Source organism: Lutjanus erythropterus, chromosome 9 (genome assembly GCF_056507025.1).
Source record: "Lutjanus erythropterus isolate fLutEry1 chromosome 9, fLutEry1.hap2, whole genome shotgun sequence".
NCBI lineage: Eukaryota > Metazoa > Chordata > Actinopteri > Lutjaniformes > Lutjanidae > Lutjanus > Lutjanus erythropterus.
This window is the reverse complement of record NC_139325.1, coordinates 18,690,473-18,709,075: the sequence shown is the minus strand read 5'-3', so window position 1 is coordinate 18,709,075 and position 18,603 is coordinate 18,690,473. Positions and strand designations below refer to the sequence as shown.

Genomic DNA, 18,603 nt, shown 5'->3' with positions numbered 1-18,603 from the left:
AGTCTGCCAGGGGAGACTTAATGAAAGCTTTGTACGCAGCACATGCAAAAATAAGTTACAGAAACATTACACTGATAATGATATAAAATAAGAAATAATACTGTTTTAGGTTCATAGCATCAAAGCAATAAAATAAATAAGAATGTCATTTATTGTAGTATTGCTTATAATGTGAGTTTTAGTAACATTCCAGCATGATGATGCAGAGTTATTAGAAAGCATTCAACTTCTGTCTGGAGAAAAACAAATACTACACTCATGTTAAAGAAAACACTTCACACATTTGTCTTCATCAGCCAGAGGAAAGAGGATTGTAGGGAGGAGGGCATTTTTACAGCAGAATACCACTATTTATCACATGTGGGCCCTACATCATTCTATCTTTGGTAGAGGCTCATATCTCTTAGACAAATAATTGATGAATACTTTCGGCACAAAGATTCCATGGTCCATTTTGGAGTGATTCATCACTGAAATGTACATTAGCCGGTCTGGAAACACATTCATCACTGCCACTCTTGAATAATACATCTCTGGATTGAGCAGTATTGCTCCACTGTGGTGAAATCTGGAGAGGAACTTCTTCTCTTGGAAAAACCCACCATGTGAAAAACAGTGATGAAGTGCCTTACTAAATCATAAATACTCATAATCACAAACTGTTAAAACATAAATTAATTATTGATTTCAAAACAAACCACAAATGGCTGGGCTTTGCCCCTGAAGGGATAGTTTGGATAATTTGTGCCGTTGTATGAGGTACTCCATACTGTATTAAACTTAAAGGTGGCTGACATGCCCCCAGTTTGGAGAAGCAGAGAGGAATACCGAAAAACGTGAAAACTAGAAAATGTATTTTAGCCACCTGACACATATATAAATATATGTTTAAATGTACACTATATTTAGAATAGTTTTACCACATTACCTTTGCCATCAGACAGCCTTTTCTAATGGGAAACCACTGTCATATAAGCCAAATATCGCTCTTTCCAACCATAAGCAGTTAATGGTTAATGTTAAACCATGGGCTAACAGTACATTGCTTCACCTCCATGCTGGTATTCCTCTCTACTTTCCCAAACTTGGGGTGCTGACAGCCATCTATTGCAAGTAAGACACTGATTATCAATAAGAACCTCATACAACCCCACTTCAAAAAAACCTGAAGTATCCCTTTAAACACCCTCCTTAAAACTAGATCACTAACAAACAATAAAGTCCTTCATTTGGAATTTTTTGTACAAACAAATGTCCTGTCAAAACACATCATTCAACAGCCAGCGACGATGTATAAAGTAAACCAAAGTCTGTGAGTCATCCTGCCAAGCTGCTCACTCCACTAATGAAGGTTTAATGTCAGGATGAAGGTGGCGAGGACTCCGCAGAGCATGAAGAAGGGAAGCCAGGTCTTGAGGAACGCAGCCCAGCTGAAGGATACAGAGAGGGCAATGTGTGTTAGTGGAATCATCAGCTGCTACAGATTGTGAGTGTGTGTGTGTGTGTGGACAGTTTTTGGACAGACAAGGACGTGCGAGGTGTGTTGAACTATCATCGTTCAATCCCTTTACTCCCATGGGCCCACAAGCCCCCCCCACCTCCCTCCCGAATGCACCCCTGCCTGCGTCCTACTGTCCTTTCCACCCAGCCGGTGTAGGGAGCCCCATCGCAGAGGTGACCTTCAGTGGTGACACACAGAGCGGGGGGGACACTGCTGTCAGTGATGAATTACATGACTACCTTTTTTTAAAAAGACTCCTGTGCCGTGGGAGTGTATGTGCAGAGGCAGCACAAACTGTGACGCCAGCGCTCTCTATGTGGGTCAGCGGAGAATAATGAGGGGGGTTCTCTGAGCCATATGTCTCTTAATGCTCATCAGCATCCAGCAGCAGAGCAGTTTAAAATACTGTGTACATGTTTGTGATGAAGATGTTGTGGGTGTGTTTAGTCAAGTAGTGTTTACAGCCATGTTTTCCCTCTAGGACTTCTCCTGTCTCACATACGACACCTAATGCATGTCTGTCCGTGTTTACCATGAAAGATTTTTGTGTGTGTGTGGAGTGTTTTCTTATCTGAATCATGTAGAAGATATATGTTGTACAAATTGTAAATTACTTTTAGGCAAATGCGTGATTTCTAATTTTGGGTTATATAAATAAAACTGACTTGAAACCCAAGTGATGTAACAAATGGCACCAGCAAAAAACAGAGAGACCAGAGGCCTGCACTGCAAAGCAACATTCAGGGTTAGCGAGGCAACTTAAGGATTAACCCTGGGTTTTCAGTCCTACAGTAGTGGGTGCTGGATGGATACATCGCCATGGCAACTCATGCTGAATGCGTAACCTGCTCAGGAGCAGGTTATATGTGAGATAAGAGGTCAGTGGGTATAAAATCACTGCCTACTGATCAATCAATTCTCTTTAAAATCTTATCCAGTGTCACTGAGCATCATCATTCATAGAAGAAAATCCTGTGGCGCTCGATGTGCAAGAGAGACGGAGGAGAGAAAAGCGTTCAGAGACCTGCTGGCAAAGAAATTTCATTGTGCTTTTATATCATCTTACTACAAAGCCTTGGACTTGTTGTACTTATAAGATATGAGAGTAAAGCTTTATCTAAGTGTTGTCTGAGAGGAGGCCCACAGTCTCAGACTGTGAAAACCCCTGTGTTTGATCACCTGTCTGCTGAAAGTGTAAGGCTAAAACTGTCAAACACGCCAAAAGAATACATCTAAGCAACAAATTAATTCAATGAAATACACAAATGTAGTCAGATCTACCCGTGCCCTAATGATGTCATGATATTATAAGCCCATTAATCTGCACTTTGAGCTGCTTATAATTTGTGATTAATGTTGTGTTATATATTTTAGTGTGTTAATTTGAACTTGTATGTATTTATATGTATGTATTTTTAAGGTGTAATGTATTTGATTATCCTGAAAAATACTGTGTAAAATAAATGTATTGGTATCATTCTCAAAGTCTGTGATTTTTTTTCCCAGTTGTCCTTCCTGTCCTTCCTGTTCCTGCTGCAGCTGTAACTATATGGCTTTAAGCTTGGATAATAACAACCTGGGTGTGCTGCAGGATTCTGATTCTTCATATGAACTGTTCTTATTGGTTATACAAATGGCAGAATGAGGCTAAAGCACTTACCTCACATGTTTTCCATGAATAAGAGACAGCACACACAAGTTCACCATGTTCCAGGATGTGCTGTTGTCGTAGCGCATTAGGTTGAGGGCCATGGCAACGTGGGAATGGCAGTTATCTAAGCACAGATTGTGCTTCAACAAAACAGAAAAAATAGTCATTACTAAATAAATAATTATGTGGAAATAAGTATTAAAGATCATCAGCAGACATGTTTTAAGGGCTATATTAAAAGAATCTTTGAATATTAAATTAAATTGTGTTTATCATGGTTTTCCTAAAGAAAAGTTCAATTACTTCTTTAAAATTCTTGAAATTACATGTACTCCATCTCCCTTGTTGACTAATCCAGAATCTATGAATATACTTATATTTTTTTTTTATTCAAATCCAGTTTCAAGTTTGCATTGCATATTAGATGACAATTGATTTCTTGCACAGAGTAACTTTCCCCCTTCAGCAGATGAATGTGAAAACACCCTTCTCATGTCAAACTCTGCACACCCATCATTCTCTACAGTGAAACTCAAACATCAAAGTTAAGTGACTAGAAGCAAAACACATTTTTGACCAGAGGAAAGTTCCTAAATGTTGTCTTACCGGCCTACATTTGTATTCCTCCGAGGCATCATGCACTGCTTTGTCCCATGTAGCAGCACCATTGCCACACACTTTGTCCACATCAAGCTTCCAATACCTGCAATATTACTTAATAATCAGTCAAAGTGCTTATTTAAATGTGTAATTAGGTGTGACCTAAGTGTTAAAATTAAGGCAGGGCGAAACGTACACAATCAAATATCACAATATTTTTTAACGATTACCTTGTCATCAATATTGTACAATATTGTAGGGATGACGCTTGGTGCTTTCACAAAATAGTAACACAATGAGATTTTTGACAAATAATCATCGGTAGTATGGATATAGTGACTAAGTGGTTAAAGGTAAATGAATGGGAATCATGGAGCGTTCTGGGGAATCTCAGCCATTTTTGGGGGGGGTAGCATTCTTAGAACAGTCTGGTAAGTTTATAAAGAAAACACATAATTTTACTTTTTAATTGAGGAAATGACTTACACGTATGCCAAATCGCAGTATGCAAAATCTAAGACAATATTATCTAGTCTCATATCACAGTATTGATATAATATTGATATTCTGCCACATCTTTGTTGAAATCCTATTAAAAACACAATATTTGGATTGATAAACTTACTTTGTTGGTCTACCAAACCCCATGTTGTCCTCCTGGAAAAAGTCACAATTAACTTCAAATAATTCAATTTAATGAATCATTCAAGTCCTCTACTGATTTAACATTATAGTGCTTGAAGAGGGTTATAGCTAATTATAGTCCTTAAAATCATCATCAATTGAGCTGCTTTACCCTGCAGATTCCAGGTTTGCATTTTCATTTCTATCTTACTGGAATCTGCTGAGCCATTACACTTAAGTGAAATGTTACACGTGATGAGAACAGATCGATAGGTTAAATGTTTTGTTTTGAAATAAGCCATACTCACAGAGACAAAGTACGATCCTGCAAAATCTCGTATAACCCCAGAAGAGGTGCAGATACCCATGTGACCAATGAAGGGGAGCACCCACCTGCAGGATGCAGCCAGAAGACAACAATACGGCGACATATGAGTCGATTCATGCACGTTTGATTGTGAAAGGATACTGTTATTTACATTTATGCAAAAATTATTTAAAAAGAAATGAGCTTTAACCAACGGCTGGCGTATATCTGGCTGAAAGGCAAGCTTTTACACGCTACGCTAGCAAAAACAGCCAAACAACATGTGTTAGCTTCTTACGATAAAATAGGAATAGGCGTCCAGACAACGCAGTAGGGGTAGCGGCTGTTTTTTCTGTCGCTTTTGTGGAAATCGCCGTGGTAATTCATCATCACGTCGGTATCGTCCACCTCCGCCATCACTGGAGTGACAGGCAGGGATGACAAGTGACGCACAGCCAGCGCGACGAACGCGGCGTGGAAGCGGAAGCGCGCAGTCGTCCCATCGGGGTCGTGTCTTGACAGGAACCCCGGACCCGCGAAATATCTCGCGAGACTTGTCATTTTAACCAAACCATAATCTTTCCTGAATCCTAACGTGTTTTTTTGTCCATACCCAGATCTAAAGCGCAGCGCTGTTACATTAAAAACATAATTGTTGCCTATGAGCTGTACAGTGAACAGACAAAACTTACAAATCTCGCGAGACGGCTTGCTAATTAAGGGTTCCCTTGAAGACACGACCCTCCGCGGTCGGTCAGTGGGCACAACACCGTTTATTTGTACAGTGTTTGTTTGTTTACCACAGTTTACTGCATTTTCATTAGTACAGTTAGGTTCCAGTTATTCAAGTTTTTACCAAAACAATACTACTCATATATTATTATCTGCATTTATATTTAAGTTTTTCTTATTACTGGCATGATGATTATTATTAATAAAGTGACAGTGGTGGGGAAGTACTAGGAGCTTGCTTTACTTAAGTAAAAGTAGGCCTACTCAATCCAGAAAAATATCTCATGTGAATGTATGTCCAATGTTATATTATATATACATTATATCGTATTATTCATGCATAATACAATATCAATGGCTACATTATAATGTTGATAGTGCTCAACATTATTTTGCAGACATTAATCAAACAAAGAACTAGTTTTTTAGTCATGTTAATCTTGAGTCTTTGCGTCATTTCAGCCTTATTTGGCACGTACTCAGCTGGGAGCTTTATCACTGTAACCTCCACTACTCCTAAAGCTGGGTCACCTCATTACTGCACAGTATATGGGTCATGAGATGCTCCCCCAAACTACTCATGCTTCTGATGTACTGTGTTCATATTTGTTGCCTAGTAGTCAGCAAAAGCAGGGAGTAAAGCAGACACTGATGAATGAGTTCACACCGTAGCCTCACCTACATATATCTTCCCAGCCTAGTTAGTCATGTGTCAGTGCTGCTGTATAAATGTTACACTAAAAGGACAAACAATTGATCATTAACACGACCATTTAAAGAACAAAAGAAAAGAGCCAAAAAGGTGTCCAATAACTTTATTCTTCACTTTGTTTGCAACAAAGGTTATAATAGGATTCCTCAAAGAAAAACAGCGTATCTCAAATTAATGAACAAAGTAAAACACATGGAAGCCTAGTGTTGCATGTTGTTGAGGACCCATTCCCTAATATTTAACCCATCTGGGGGCAAAGAAGACCCAATGAGCTGCTCTCTGAGCAATGAAAGGGATGGCTCTGTGTCTTTTTTTGCCCACATCTATGGTCAGAGAAGCCTCATGCAAGCAGGACTGAACACCTGACTGCAGCAGGTGCTAGAGCCACGCAGCTAGTAGGCAGGAACCCCCATCACTCAGTTGCCATATACCACAAATTAGCCTCTGTGTCCCACTTATACCCAACAGAAGTTTCACACTGACATGTCATGCCAAACAACATTTGCAATCAGTGGGACTCGATTTAAAACAAAAAACTGTATTAGAAAGTTATTTTGTTTTTTACAAATATTTCTTCATTGATATCTTGTTGATCTTGTCAACAATCTATTGTAGTAAAACCTCTTAACTAAAAGGAGCGCAGTATGCCAAAATTATGTTTCAATGAAACAAAGAAAACAAACATTAATCCTTGGCCATTGAAATTGTCGATGACAACCTTTGGCAGAAGAAACCAGTTGTTTTTTTCTGACAGTTATGAACTAAACAAAAGTCATAAACACATTTCATCAGAGCAACACTTGTGACTTTCACAACTTGGCGAGTGACAATTAATTCTAGGCTTCCTGTGACCAAAACGCCAACTGAAATTATGATAACTCAGAATCAATGACTTGGGTGTGCAGCCTTTCTGAGATGAGCGGGCACTAAGACTCTTCGCTCCGACGGTAGAGCAGCCTGGATTCAACAAAGCACCGTCTTCTGGTCTGTGATCCGATCCTCTACAGAGGACGCTGCGACCGACCTGAAAATAGGTCGCCTGGCCGCAGGATTCTCCTTCTACATGTTGTGTGTCTCTCCAACATAAACCTGAGGAGGGATAAGTGCTAAACTCCTCCTTCTTCTTTGTGAGGAACTGGGGAGTGACGTGGAAGGTCCTCAAAGGTGTCCCCACCCCTGCCACCACAGGGTGGAGGGAGAGGCTGAGGTGTTGTCGGTGCTTTTAAGGGGCGAGATGGGTGTTTTCTCCACCCTCCATGAATTCCTCTCCCCAAAGTGGTCTCCGCAGGTCCTCTCTTTGGACAGGGGAGAACGATGCATAGTGCAGAGATGTGACATGACATTCACTCAATGTTTCTGTCAGGTAGGGGGGAAATTAAGATTCAAACAGGAGCTGGGAGAGTGCTTCACTTCCTACATCCATTCAAAAGAATGGCTGAAAGTTCGTTTAGCTCGGCCGACACTGCACCTGTCCCTCTGAGCTGTCTTCGTCATCTGAGCCGTCCGGGCCAACGCCACGCAGGCCTGTGATGCGATAGCCCATGTTGAGCAGCATTACCTCCAGTGGATCAGCGTTCATACGCCGCTGGTTCGCCTGAGCAGCACCATCCATGTCCTCCACCACCCGCCCGTTCTCACATTCTGTCTGTAATATAATAAGATAGAGGGCAAGATAATGGCAAGAGAATCAGCTGTGATGGTAAATTATGTTAAAGATATCTGTATCTTTCATTACATGCTCAGTTATAAAGAACATTAGAACTGGACCAAATTGTTCTCTTATCTTTTTTTATATAATCAAAGCTTCTGCTGGGGTTTTCAAATGAAGCACTGAATGTCTGTTGTCATATTTTATGTCATCACCCTAAAAAAAAAACAAATAAAAAAACCTCCAACAAAATTGTCAATTTGAACAAAGTGATTCATCAGATTACATAAGTTAATTCTTTTTATTACATCAGCTTTCTTTAATGAACATAACTTGTCTGTTTTGTCAACATAAATGTAATTTATAGTGCTATTAAATTGCGGCTGGGTTTTTAGACCATGCTGAAAATGCTGCTTTTGAAAGGCTAAAAGGCGGCAAATACAGATTGAAGCAGAATATTTTGTTACATAAAACATGTTGTGAAATTGGGAAATGATTACATCCATCTTTTATCAATAAATTTGGATTTTGGATTTTTGGAACACTCTGGAGTTATTGGAAATGTTTGAATCACAGAAGTGGGAAACAATTCTACACATCAGAACTGGAATCTAATTCTATAGACAGCATAAAACTAATAATATTAGTGCAGCCTAAACTTTATCTGCAACTGTGCAGAAATACTGGGTTTAAACAGTTTGAACAGACATGCAAAAAAAGAAGATGTGCAGCATTCATGTGTTGATTTAGATTTTAAATGAATGAAGCTTCCAACTTTTTGTTACAGCTCTACAACACAAACAAATATTGTACCTTTTCCATATAATAAATTATTACAGTTTTAAAAGTCCTGGAATCAATGTGTAATTTTGGAATTATGAATTGAAACCATGACACACTATGCCCCAACTTTTGTCAAATTCTAACAAAAACAAAAAACAAAAAACATTATAAATACACAGAAGCCACTTACCTCTGGTCTAGGGTTCCATAATCGAACCACTGGGTCAATACCACTGGTAGCCAGGAAACAGTAGCTGGGGTGGGGTTGCAGGCAGTTGACTATGGACTCGTCCCCCTGCAGGATCCTCACCAGATTTGTTGTCTCCTTTTCCCAGATAAAAAAGGAGCCATCGTCTGAGCCACTAACAATGTACTGGCCTTTACTGTGGAGAAATGGAAACCATTAACACCAAATTAGACCTGCCCGATGAGCCGATGTTCTTAGTTACATTGTGTATTTACAAGGAATCACAAAACTGAAGACATTATTTGTACTGTATAACATTCCAGTGGTTCTAGTTATTTAGACTTGACTGATGGGAAACCAGGTAATGAGGTGGAGTGAAATTAGGAAAAAATATTTTGCTAAGCAACACATTGTGAATGGTTTTTTTTACACATCATACAACAAAACAAACAAAGAAGGGGAAAGTTCAATATTTTTTTTGTTGACAATCACCTTCCGAGTTGGCAGTCTTGTATACAGCTATACAAGAAATTATTTGCCTGTATTGAAATGTAAGGTCTTTATAATATAAAAGTGGAAATTTAAATTTTTGAAGAAATGTCTGACCTATAACAAAACCTTGCAGATACAACACCCAGAGCCTACATTTCTGACTGAAAGCTGTTTTTCATGGTTGTTTTTTTGTCTACTTATTCTCCATTGTAAATGTATCATTCTCTTTCTCTAGCTACAGAGCTCATGACTGGCCCCCGGTGGAACCTCAGCAGATTGGGAGTGAGCTCTACTGACCTTCCAAAGAAGTTGGCCTCTTTGATATCAGTGGTGGTGTTGCAGTGACCACAGTATCTGTGCTTGTAGTCAAAGCTGCGCTCTCTCAGCACCAACTCATCTTCAGGGATGGATTCCTTACGACTGAATGAGTGGATTCTGATGGAGCTGTTGGCCTTCTTATCGTCTGCTGGTGAAGAAAACAACTCTGAGATATGCAAAACTAACACATTTATACACACATACAACACAGCTGTTCCTAAAGCCAGTTTCTAGACCTAAAAAATATTTATTTAGCTTGTATGAAATTGTTAGTTTCTCTCTCATAGTTGCATATACATACATTGTAAGTGACCAGAATAATCCAGTGGCAGTGTGGCTTTCATGTTCATTTCAAGAACCACCTGCACACATACTTGTTGGACAAATGAGAACTGCACATCAGTACCAATTGACTCTTTTCTACCTGATTCTGTCTTGGAGAACAGAGCAGCCTTGATGTCTTTATCCAAAGCATCACAGGCACTACTGTGCGCCTGCTCTGGAAACTTTCCTTTGAAGTCATCCAGACACTCCAGAGCTTCGGCCACATACTTCAGCTCAAACAGACACCGCGCCAGCCTGAAGTGAGCCTTCAGGTGACCTGGGTTCAGAGTCAGAGCCTTCAGACAGTCCCTGAGGGCGTCATAATGGTCTCCATCCCTGTGAATCACAGAACACTTGATAAGTGCTTCTATAGCCTTCAGAAGTCAATGATGATAACGACTTGTCTCTCCTGCAGTGACACTCTGACTCGTACCACTTGCGTTTCATGTAGGCTGCAGCCCGGTTCCCATAAAGCATGGCGTTGCAGCTTGCTTGATGGATTCCTAAACTGTATAGCTGGATGGCCTGCGTCCACTGCTGCCGCGCAAATGCATCATTAGCTTGTTGCTTTATCTTCTCCAAGTGAGGAGGGAGCTCAGTAGAACTAAAGCAAAGAGAGCAGAAGAAACATAATTCAAGTGTGCACATATTCAAACATTTTAATAGTTAATCTGTGTATAAATAAACCATCACTGACAGGGTGAAAAGACAATTACCTAGAGTGTATTTTACTTCCGGCAAATCGAATATGGCTGGTTGGCAAGTGAAGTCCATTCGAGACGCCATTGGTTGTCTTTCCATTCTGTACATCTCCTGCGAAGCAAAGGTTTCAGAAACCAACAATACATCTCTATATATATCACTTAATTATATCTATAAGGCACCATTCAAGATGTATTGCTAATATAGATGGCACAGACCCACCTGTTGATGACTGGCACTTTTTTGGAAGCAAGAAGGTGTATGGCCTTTGTTTAAATGTCAAGTCAAACAGATACACCTAGAAGAACCATAAAAATGAAATCAACTTTTAAAGACAGAAACAGCAATAAATAATGCATAACCAATCATTCTTTGTTCTGAAAAGCATTACCTGTTCACCGCCCATGTTAACAAGCAGCTCAGTGCCATCTGGACTGAAGGTGACATAGGTGGCCACCAGGACTCTCAGGCGGTTGTTGTAGTCTGGGAGTTTCACTGGCAGGTGCCCTGGAGCATTAAAAGAGAGGGTCATGTGATTCAACCACATCCTTCACAGTCTATTTCCTTCAACCTGCACATTTCCTGATGACTATGTAATTACTATACAAATGCACCCATTAAAGGGGAAATGTATAACAGAGACAAAAAACGTAAAATGTGTACTGTAGTGCAAATTCAAATACTAGAGTACTACATTATAAGTTGATCAGCTAATCTTTAAAATGCACCTTTATTTTGGAATTCCCATGGCATGTCTGTGTGACAAATGTCTGGAAGAGTTCTGTCAAAAAATTTTCTGATCATAACTTGGGTTATTCTCTGTGAGTTGACATAGATGTAACTGATTGTGTTAAATAGGCATAATTGATCGCAGGCCCCTGAAGTGAATTGTATCGAAATCATATTATGCCAAACTATGTGATATCTGCAAATATCGTATCATTGTCCAAAGAATGCATATAATATCGTCTAGTGATGAAACTTGTGATTCATAATCCTATTTAGTGCAGTAAATGTGTTACACATTTCTCCTTTAAATAAATTTGATACCAGACATATATGTACCTGCAACATAATACTGCCCGGCTCCATCTGGGATCGGCTTCTGCCTGTCACAGAATGTGTGAACAGCCGCTGACGTCCCCTGACTCATAGATTTCCTGTTTAAAAAAAAAAAGAAAGTTAAAACCCAGTTGAGCAGGTGTTTGTCACAACCTTCAAATGAGGCAAGTGCCACATTTGAGTGGTTGTTGAATAATAATTACTATAGACTGACATCAAATATTAACTAACCTGTAGTTGTGAATCATCCTGATGTCATAAAGGCGAACAAAAGGCCCGTTGGCTCCCACTGCCAAGTAGTTGTTGTCCCGTGGGTTGACAGCAAGACACTTGGCCTCAACCAGCTGACCACAGAACTCTGTGAGGTCAATCAGCACCTCAGAGTGTTTACTGCTCTCCCTCAAGTCATACTGTCTGTAGTGAACAAGGAGAAAGTGAACTCATGACTTGCAGCAAAGTTAGGCAAGGGATATCTTTAGACTCAAACAAGATTTTTAATTCATTTTGGTCCTCGGGTTCTAACCTGATGATGCCGTCCTCCGCAGCACTCCAGAAGGTGTTGGGCCACATGGGCGCTGTGGCGATGCGCTTGACTCTGTTGGTATGATCAGAAAACATATGTATGGTTTCCTTCACTGTCAGGTCATGCACATGGACCTTTGTGTCAGCTGCACCTGTCACCAAAATCCTGTCCCCGGAGTGAGGGAGGAACTGTATGGACAGAAAAAAACACCAGAATGAACTGATGAGTACAGACACAATTTTTACATTGACTACTCTTTTTTTTTTTTTTTTTTCAAAGATTAATTTTTGGGCTTTTGCCTTCACTGTGACAGGACAGCTGAAGATATGACAGGAAAGGGGGCAGAGAGAGGGGAAGACATGCAGCAAATGGACCACAGGTGGGAGTCGAACCAGAAGCCACTGCAGAGGACCAACAGCCACAACACATGGTGCGCACACCCTACCAACCGAGCCACAGGGACGCACACTGACTACTCTTTTAATTACAATAATCCAGTTATTGCTAGTAACCATTTCTAAGGTGTTGAAAGCCCTACAAATGCATCGATATTCCCACATTCATATTCTCACAAATGGCTTTTAACATCTGCTCCATATTATCTTACACTGTAACATTTTCCCTTGAGTATTTGACCTCATTCCCAAGCTTTCTGTTGTGAATCTACAGTGGTATGCCCTTGTGGCAATACAACCAAGCCTTGAACAGGTACAGCATAGTCAAACTTGTACAAAGACGGTTTTTCTCTAAACAACATGTCCTTCATTAAATGGCCAACAGTGCCACCTAATGTACATGAGGTGAACTTCTTTCATAGGGAGCATTTCTTAATGACTAAAGAGAGGGTAAGGTGAGACAGAGCAAAGTGACTAACAGTTTTACATACAAAACTTGAACTCAGAAAAGCCTTTAATGGTTAAAATGCTATTTAACTAGAATAAAATCTGAGTACTCCTCTTATCTTACTCCAACTCTAAGGATAATGCAGTAACACAACCCATCTTCCAACAAGAGGGATTGCCTAATGAAATAGGGCCAGTAAAATACAGGCTGGGCCAGTAAATACAATCAGCCAATTGCCCAATCAGGCCAGTACAAGAAAAAGTTTTTAAAATATAATTTAATTTAAATAGTATTGCAGACATCACTTCATGAGTGACATTACCACTTCTGCTGTAGTCTCTGAGACATCACTCTGAAAGGTCAATCTTAAATATTATCCTAAAAGGCTTGGAGAAAAATATGTGGTTTGAAAATGATGACTGGATACATACAAATAGACCGTCAGAATTGATCTGTGTGCACAAAAAATTCTGATAAGTCAGAACCATTTTTAAAAGGACAGACAATTATTGGAAACAGTCACTTGAAAGTCATGCTGTCAAAGAAAAGCTGTCAACATTTGCTGTGTGGTGGCAGCTGAAAACCATCTTTTTGTGTGGGCCAGTAGGCCAGAGTATGACATTCCATTGGGCTATACCATACTCGCATCGCCCCCTTAATGACTTTATGAGTACATTATCAATGTGCATGTAAACAAAGCCACTGAAAATAATTTCAGCCCACTTTCCCTCCTGCCATTCAATACATACACCTTGCACTCAGCCCTTCTTACCTTTACAGAGAATATATTTGCTGCATGACCTGTGTGCATAGTTGTGAGCTTCTTGTGTCTGAATGGATCCCAGATGACGGCATGTTGATCGTCTGAGCCCGATGCCAGTAAACTGAACACACACACAAAAAATCACTGGGATGAGTCAAGCAACATTTGTTTAAGCGCTTTACCACTAATGCCATTTAAAATCTTAAACTCTAATGACTAACATACTAGTAATTGTAATGAGCTGAATCCACTGCTCGTGGATTTTCATCTTCCAACTGATGTACAGTAATTTATTTTGGTGATTTAAATAAATCCCTCCATGAGCACTAAAGGTGTCAAGTGTGAGGCAAATGAATTAATTAACTGCTTGAAGAGCAATTTGAGGCATACAGATCCCATAACAGACTAGACAATCATGGTGGGTTTGTTGCATCATTTTTGGAGATAAGCAGTGCAGTAGCAACATTTAGAACCAAAACACTGTACATACAGTGTCTACAATGTACCTCAGAATAAGAGTTTTGACATAGTTATAGCCTGTGATCCCAGGTCAGACATTATAATTGTATAGAGAGTGAAATTTTAAGACTTACTCTCCCCGTTCATTCCACTCAAGACAGTTCACACAGCCAGTATGGCCCTGTGGAGACACATAGTATAAACTGTAAAAAGCTATAATATCTTCTTATGTTGTTTTAACACCTGTACTTCATGTCATTAGGTCAGGACCTAAGGGAAAAAGATCTACGTGGTTGCATTTTAGTTCTGATCTGGTTCATGTTCTGCTGACTATTTACAAACAAACCAAATGAGGTTTCACAGACTGACAGGTAACTTATAATCCTGTGTCATCAGGACCTACATGAGGGAACCAAATTCCAGTGACTGACTGATATGTCTGATGACTGATACACTGCTTAATAGACTCAATGACCTGACAAGCATAGAATACGAGACCAGTAGTTTTAACAGCTCTAGGCCTATTAATGAGGGAAAATACCTGCACTGAAGTGCATACCTGTTACTAAATTACTTCCATAAATATATAAATGGCTTGTACAGATCAATTATGTGATCGCTTCCTGAGCAATTTTTTCAACCAGCAGATGGAATTATTTGCAGTTTAGCTTTTGAAAGCATGCTAAAAATAACTTATCTGCTATCATAAAATCGTGTGTTCAGTTTGTTGCTTTCAGACCACAACCAAACTGCACCAGAGTCTGCTTAGAAGCAGACCAAGAACACTCTATTCAAATGCTTTCTGTCCGGTTGTTTGGTCAAAACCAGGGTTTGATTCACACCTTTCATACCAGCCCTAACAAACTGCATTAACTGGGTGAATGGCCCAGGGTCTATTTTAGCTGAACTAAACAGGGAGGTGCAACAGCACCATACTCTCAGTCTACTAGAGATGGGCTGATCCAATACTCAGTATCTGTATTGGTTAAAATTAAATGAAAACATGTTTCAAAATGTGTCATGCGTCTGTAAGTGGACAGTAGCATCCTATGTAACTGAGGCAATATCCGACTTATTTTCTTTCTATATCTAAAAGTGAACTATTATGATATTAATGCATTTACAATTCCAAGCAGTTTCAAGCATGTTATCCAAAACCAAAGCACTTTTCTAACCTTGAAAACACTACATCAAAATTCAAGTGTTTTCAAGGACTTCCAAAACCTGTACTGTCCATCTTCTTTCACAACAATTTGCATTAACAACCTGCACACAGTGTACAGAAAAAGTCAATACACACTGTCTGGTTTTGCTGCAAGCAAAATTTCAGGCAAGACGATAAAGACTGAACTGAGGTCTTGAATGAGCACTTAGATCTTTTCTATAGCTTCAGTACATTAAATGCTATTGGATATTAGTATTGTATTGTTTTTAAACGTGGCATTTAAAGTAGTTGAGGTATCTCTCCTTCTTTTTCTTCATTTTGATACTGACAAACTCATGCACACACACAATTGTTGTCACTGACCTGAAGTTCAGCCTCCAGTCCAAGTCTCTTGATGAAGGGGTCAGTCACATGATAAAATCTTTGGAAGCCTGGTGCTCTCTTGTCCTGAAGACAGGAATCAAAGTCTCCATTACACTTTTGTACATACGTAAAGGTATTTATAAAAATATGAGCAGTCCTTTTAGTTGGGTTACCCCCTGCAGGATCAGCTTCTAGGATACTCTGGCATTTGTTCACTCACTCTGATCTGCCTGTGCAGGATGTCTCTGGTGATGTTGACAGTAGTCATGGCCTCACCACAAAACATATATTAGAGTCAGGCTGGAGGTTCCAGGTGTCAGAGATCAGATAACATTTACTCTGTAGTTCCCAGTAATAAGCTGGAAAGAAGATGAAAACACTAAAATAGTAAAGGTAATACAGAAAGGCAGTGATGTTACGTTGGTTCTAATGACAAATGTTTTAGAGCATCAGTAGGCATAAGGTGGTCAGCACGTGTTTGAATTATTCACTCATAAATGTTTTCTTTAAAAACAGCTAAAACACAAGCATGTCATATAATGTTAGTCGGTCAACAGACTTTGCTCACTCCAATGCCATATACAGTGGATTTGCTCCCGTCAACCAACCAGGCGAGTTTGTTAGCTAGCAAGCTAATCGTAGCTATGCTGCTCTGACAGTATCATAATCAGCTGACTATTTCGCTAAAAGCTAACAACAATTAAAAATTAAGGTGCAGTTAGTCAGCCAGAAACGTTAGTTACCTATGCATCGGGCCTTTAAGAGACCTGTCGTTTACCAAGTAGCTGGCGTTAGCGTATTTGCGTTACCTTGCTAGCTAAACAAAACGTCCACTTCATGTAACGTTAACATTTACAACGCTTTAATTGCAGTTTACGACTGCTAAATAATTCTCACCGCTTTCCTTGAACTAGAAAGGCTCCTGTCAAGAAATGTCCATTTAATAGACGTAATGAATCACACTCTATATGAGTTTGTTGACAGGCTTCACGCTAATACCTTCTCTGACTTGAACATAAACCTCCTCCCACTGAGCAGCGTATCATCATCACGCGACGTCGTTCAGACAGCTAAAACACAGCGAACACTTCCGGTCCAGGTTCATTTCAGAATAAAAGCACACTCCCCTACAAATTACAATTGGCCTTAGCAAACATTTCACACAGCAGCACGAAAAGCGCACAAAAGCATATAACCTGGGAAAATCAACAATGCAGTCTATACAGGGGATACACAATTTGTTTTACTTGAAGGCCACTTTTGCAAAATGACAGGAGGCCAGGGGCCAGTTAATAGACAACAAATAATAATATTTTATCAGATAAAATGAATAAACATTGAAAGGCTCATAAGTCATATTTTAAAAAAATCTTTATTTTCACATTGAATAATTTATTAACTTATTAACTAAATAAACTAGTCCAAGGATTGACACAGACCTACATGAAAGATAAAGAGGATATTTTAGTGCTTTTAATGGCTGCAACTGTATTTTAGTTGTAAGTGATTTCATAACATTTGAAAGAGTTCATACAACATTAAACATACCTGGAACCTCTTCCATCCTGTAATCACTCAAATGTTGAAATGATTTATAAACATAAGCTGAACATAAATTTTGTAGGCTGATATGCAACTTCCAAAAAACAGCCAAGTGACACCATTTTATTGCATTGTATTATGTTATAATAATTTGTAACTGACAATCCTTGTTACTCATTTAGAGATTTTTACTGTCACTTTAAGTATATCCCCAAGCAGTGTGGGAGGAAAAAACAGTTTTATTGTAAATTACAGAATAAAATGAGACAGTCAGATTTGTATACTGGTCACACAGAATGAAAAAATGCGTAAACAGCAAGCAGCCACATGAAGAAAGGACGTAGATCAAAGATCTGATGTGACCATACTTTGGTGTCAGTTTAAGCATGCCCTACTGAGTTGAGATCTGGTGACTATGGAGGCCAGTGGAGTACAGTGAACTCATTGTCATGTTTAAGAAACCAGTCTGAGATGATTTGAGCTTAGTGGTGCATTATCCTGCTGGAAATAGCCATCGGAAGATGGGTACACTGTGGTCATAAAGGGATGGACATGGTCAGCAATAATACTCAGGTAGGCTGTGGTGTTTAAATGGTTTGGTACTAAGGGGCCCAAACTGTATCAAGAAAATATCCCCTACACCATTACACTACCACCACCAGCCTGAACTGTTGATACAAGGCAGGATGGATCCACGTTTTCATGTTGTTTATGCCAAATTCTGACCCTACCATCTGATTGTTGCAGCAGAAACCGAGGCTCATCAGATCAGGCAACATTTTTCCAATCTTCTATTGTCTAATTTTGGTGAGCCCGTGTGAATTGTAGCCTCAGTTTCCTGTTCTTTTCCTTGTTTGACAGTTGATGTCACACACTGAGGAACCATCCTTTCGCCTACTCGATGGCGTACAAAAATCCTGTATGATGAACCGAAGATTTAAAATTTTGATTCATCCTTCAATAACACCTTCTTCCAGTCTTCAGTAGTCCATTGGCAGTGTTTCATGGCCCAGGCAAGCCTCTTTTTATTATTCTGACGTCTGACCTGTCAAACCTGCAACTCAAAGTCTTCTCTTCACAGTTGAAACTGAGACTTGCTCACTACGACCACTATTAAGCTGTGCTTGAAGCTGTTGATCCTGTGATAATACAATAATTGTCACAACTGTTAACCACTTTTGAGGTATCAAAAAATGTGTGTTAATGTATACATGCTGTTCAAAGAATATCAGCTGATATATTATATGTAATTATAGAAGACAATGATGAAATAATAATGTGGAGGGCAGGAATAATTAGTGA

General features: G+C 39.5%; 2 protein-coding genes across 8 annotated transcripts; both read right to left on the bottom strand.

Moving 5' to 3' along the window:
- Window positions 1-631: 631 nt before the first annotated feature.
- On the bottom strand, window positions 632-5,151 carry LOC146321269 (transmembrane protein 222-like). The gene is made up of 6 exons (XM_084726338.1): window positions 4,982-5,151; window positions 4,685-4,769; window positions 4,378-4,409; window positions 3,759-3,855; window positions 3,162-3,292; window positions 632-1,430 (listed from the first exon to the last, which is right to left on the bottom strand). The coding sequence occupies exons 1-6, from the start codon at window positions 5,098-5,100 to the stop codon at window positions 1,343-1,345; spliced, it is 552 nt and encodes a 183-aa protein (XP_084582464.1). The 5' UTR covers window positions 5,101-5,151; the 3' UTR covers window positions 632-1,342.
- Window positions 5,152-6,216: 1,065 nt separating this feature from the next.
- Window positions 6,217-16,823, bottom strand: wdtc1 (WD and tetratricopeptide repeats 1). Of its 7 annotated transcripts, none has more exons than XM_084726334.1 (16): window positions 16,759-16,823; window positions 15,980-16,118; window positions 15,760-15,843; window positions 14,366-14,412; window positions 13,782-13,893; window positions 12,167-12,354; window positions 11,875-12,057; window positions 11,647-11,741; window positions 10,973-11,088; window positions 10,804-10,879; window positions 10,596-10,692; window positions 10,313-10,483; window positions 9,980-10,215; window positions 9,535-9,703; window positions 8,749-8,941; window positions 6,217-7,772 (listed from the first exon to the last, which is right to left on the bottom strand). In XM_084726334.1, the coding sequence occupies exons 2-16, from the start codon at window positions 16,043-16,045 to the stop codon at window positions 7,575-7,577; spliced, it is 2,031 nt and encodes a 676-aa protein (XP_084582460.1). In that variant the 5' UTR covers window positions 16,046-16,118; window positions 16,759-16,823; the 3' UTR covers window positions 6,217-7,574. The 7 variants fall into 7 exon arrangements, with proteins under 7 accessions (XP_084582460.1, XP_084582456.1, XP_084582461.1 ...); XM_084726330.1 differs by having other exon boundaries at window positions 16,657-16,797; XM_084726335.1 differs by having other exon boundaries at window positions 9,535-9,700; window positions 16,657-16,797.
- Window positions 16,824-18,603: the final 1,780 nt, after the last annotated feature.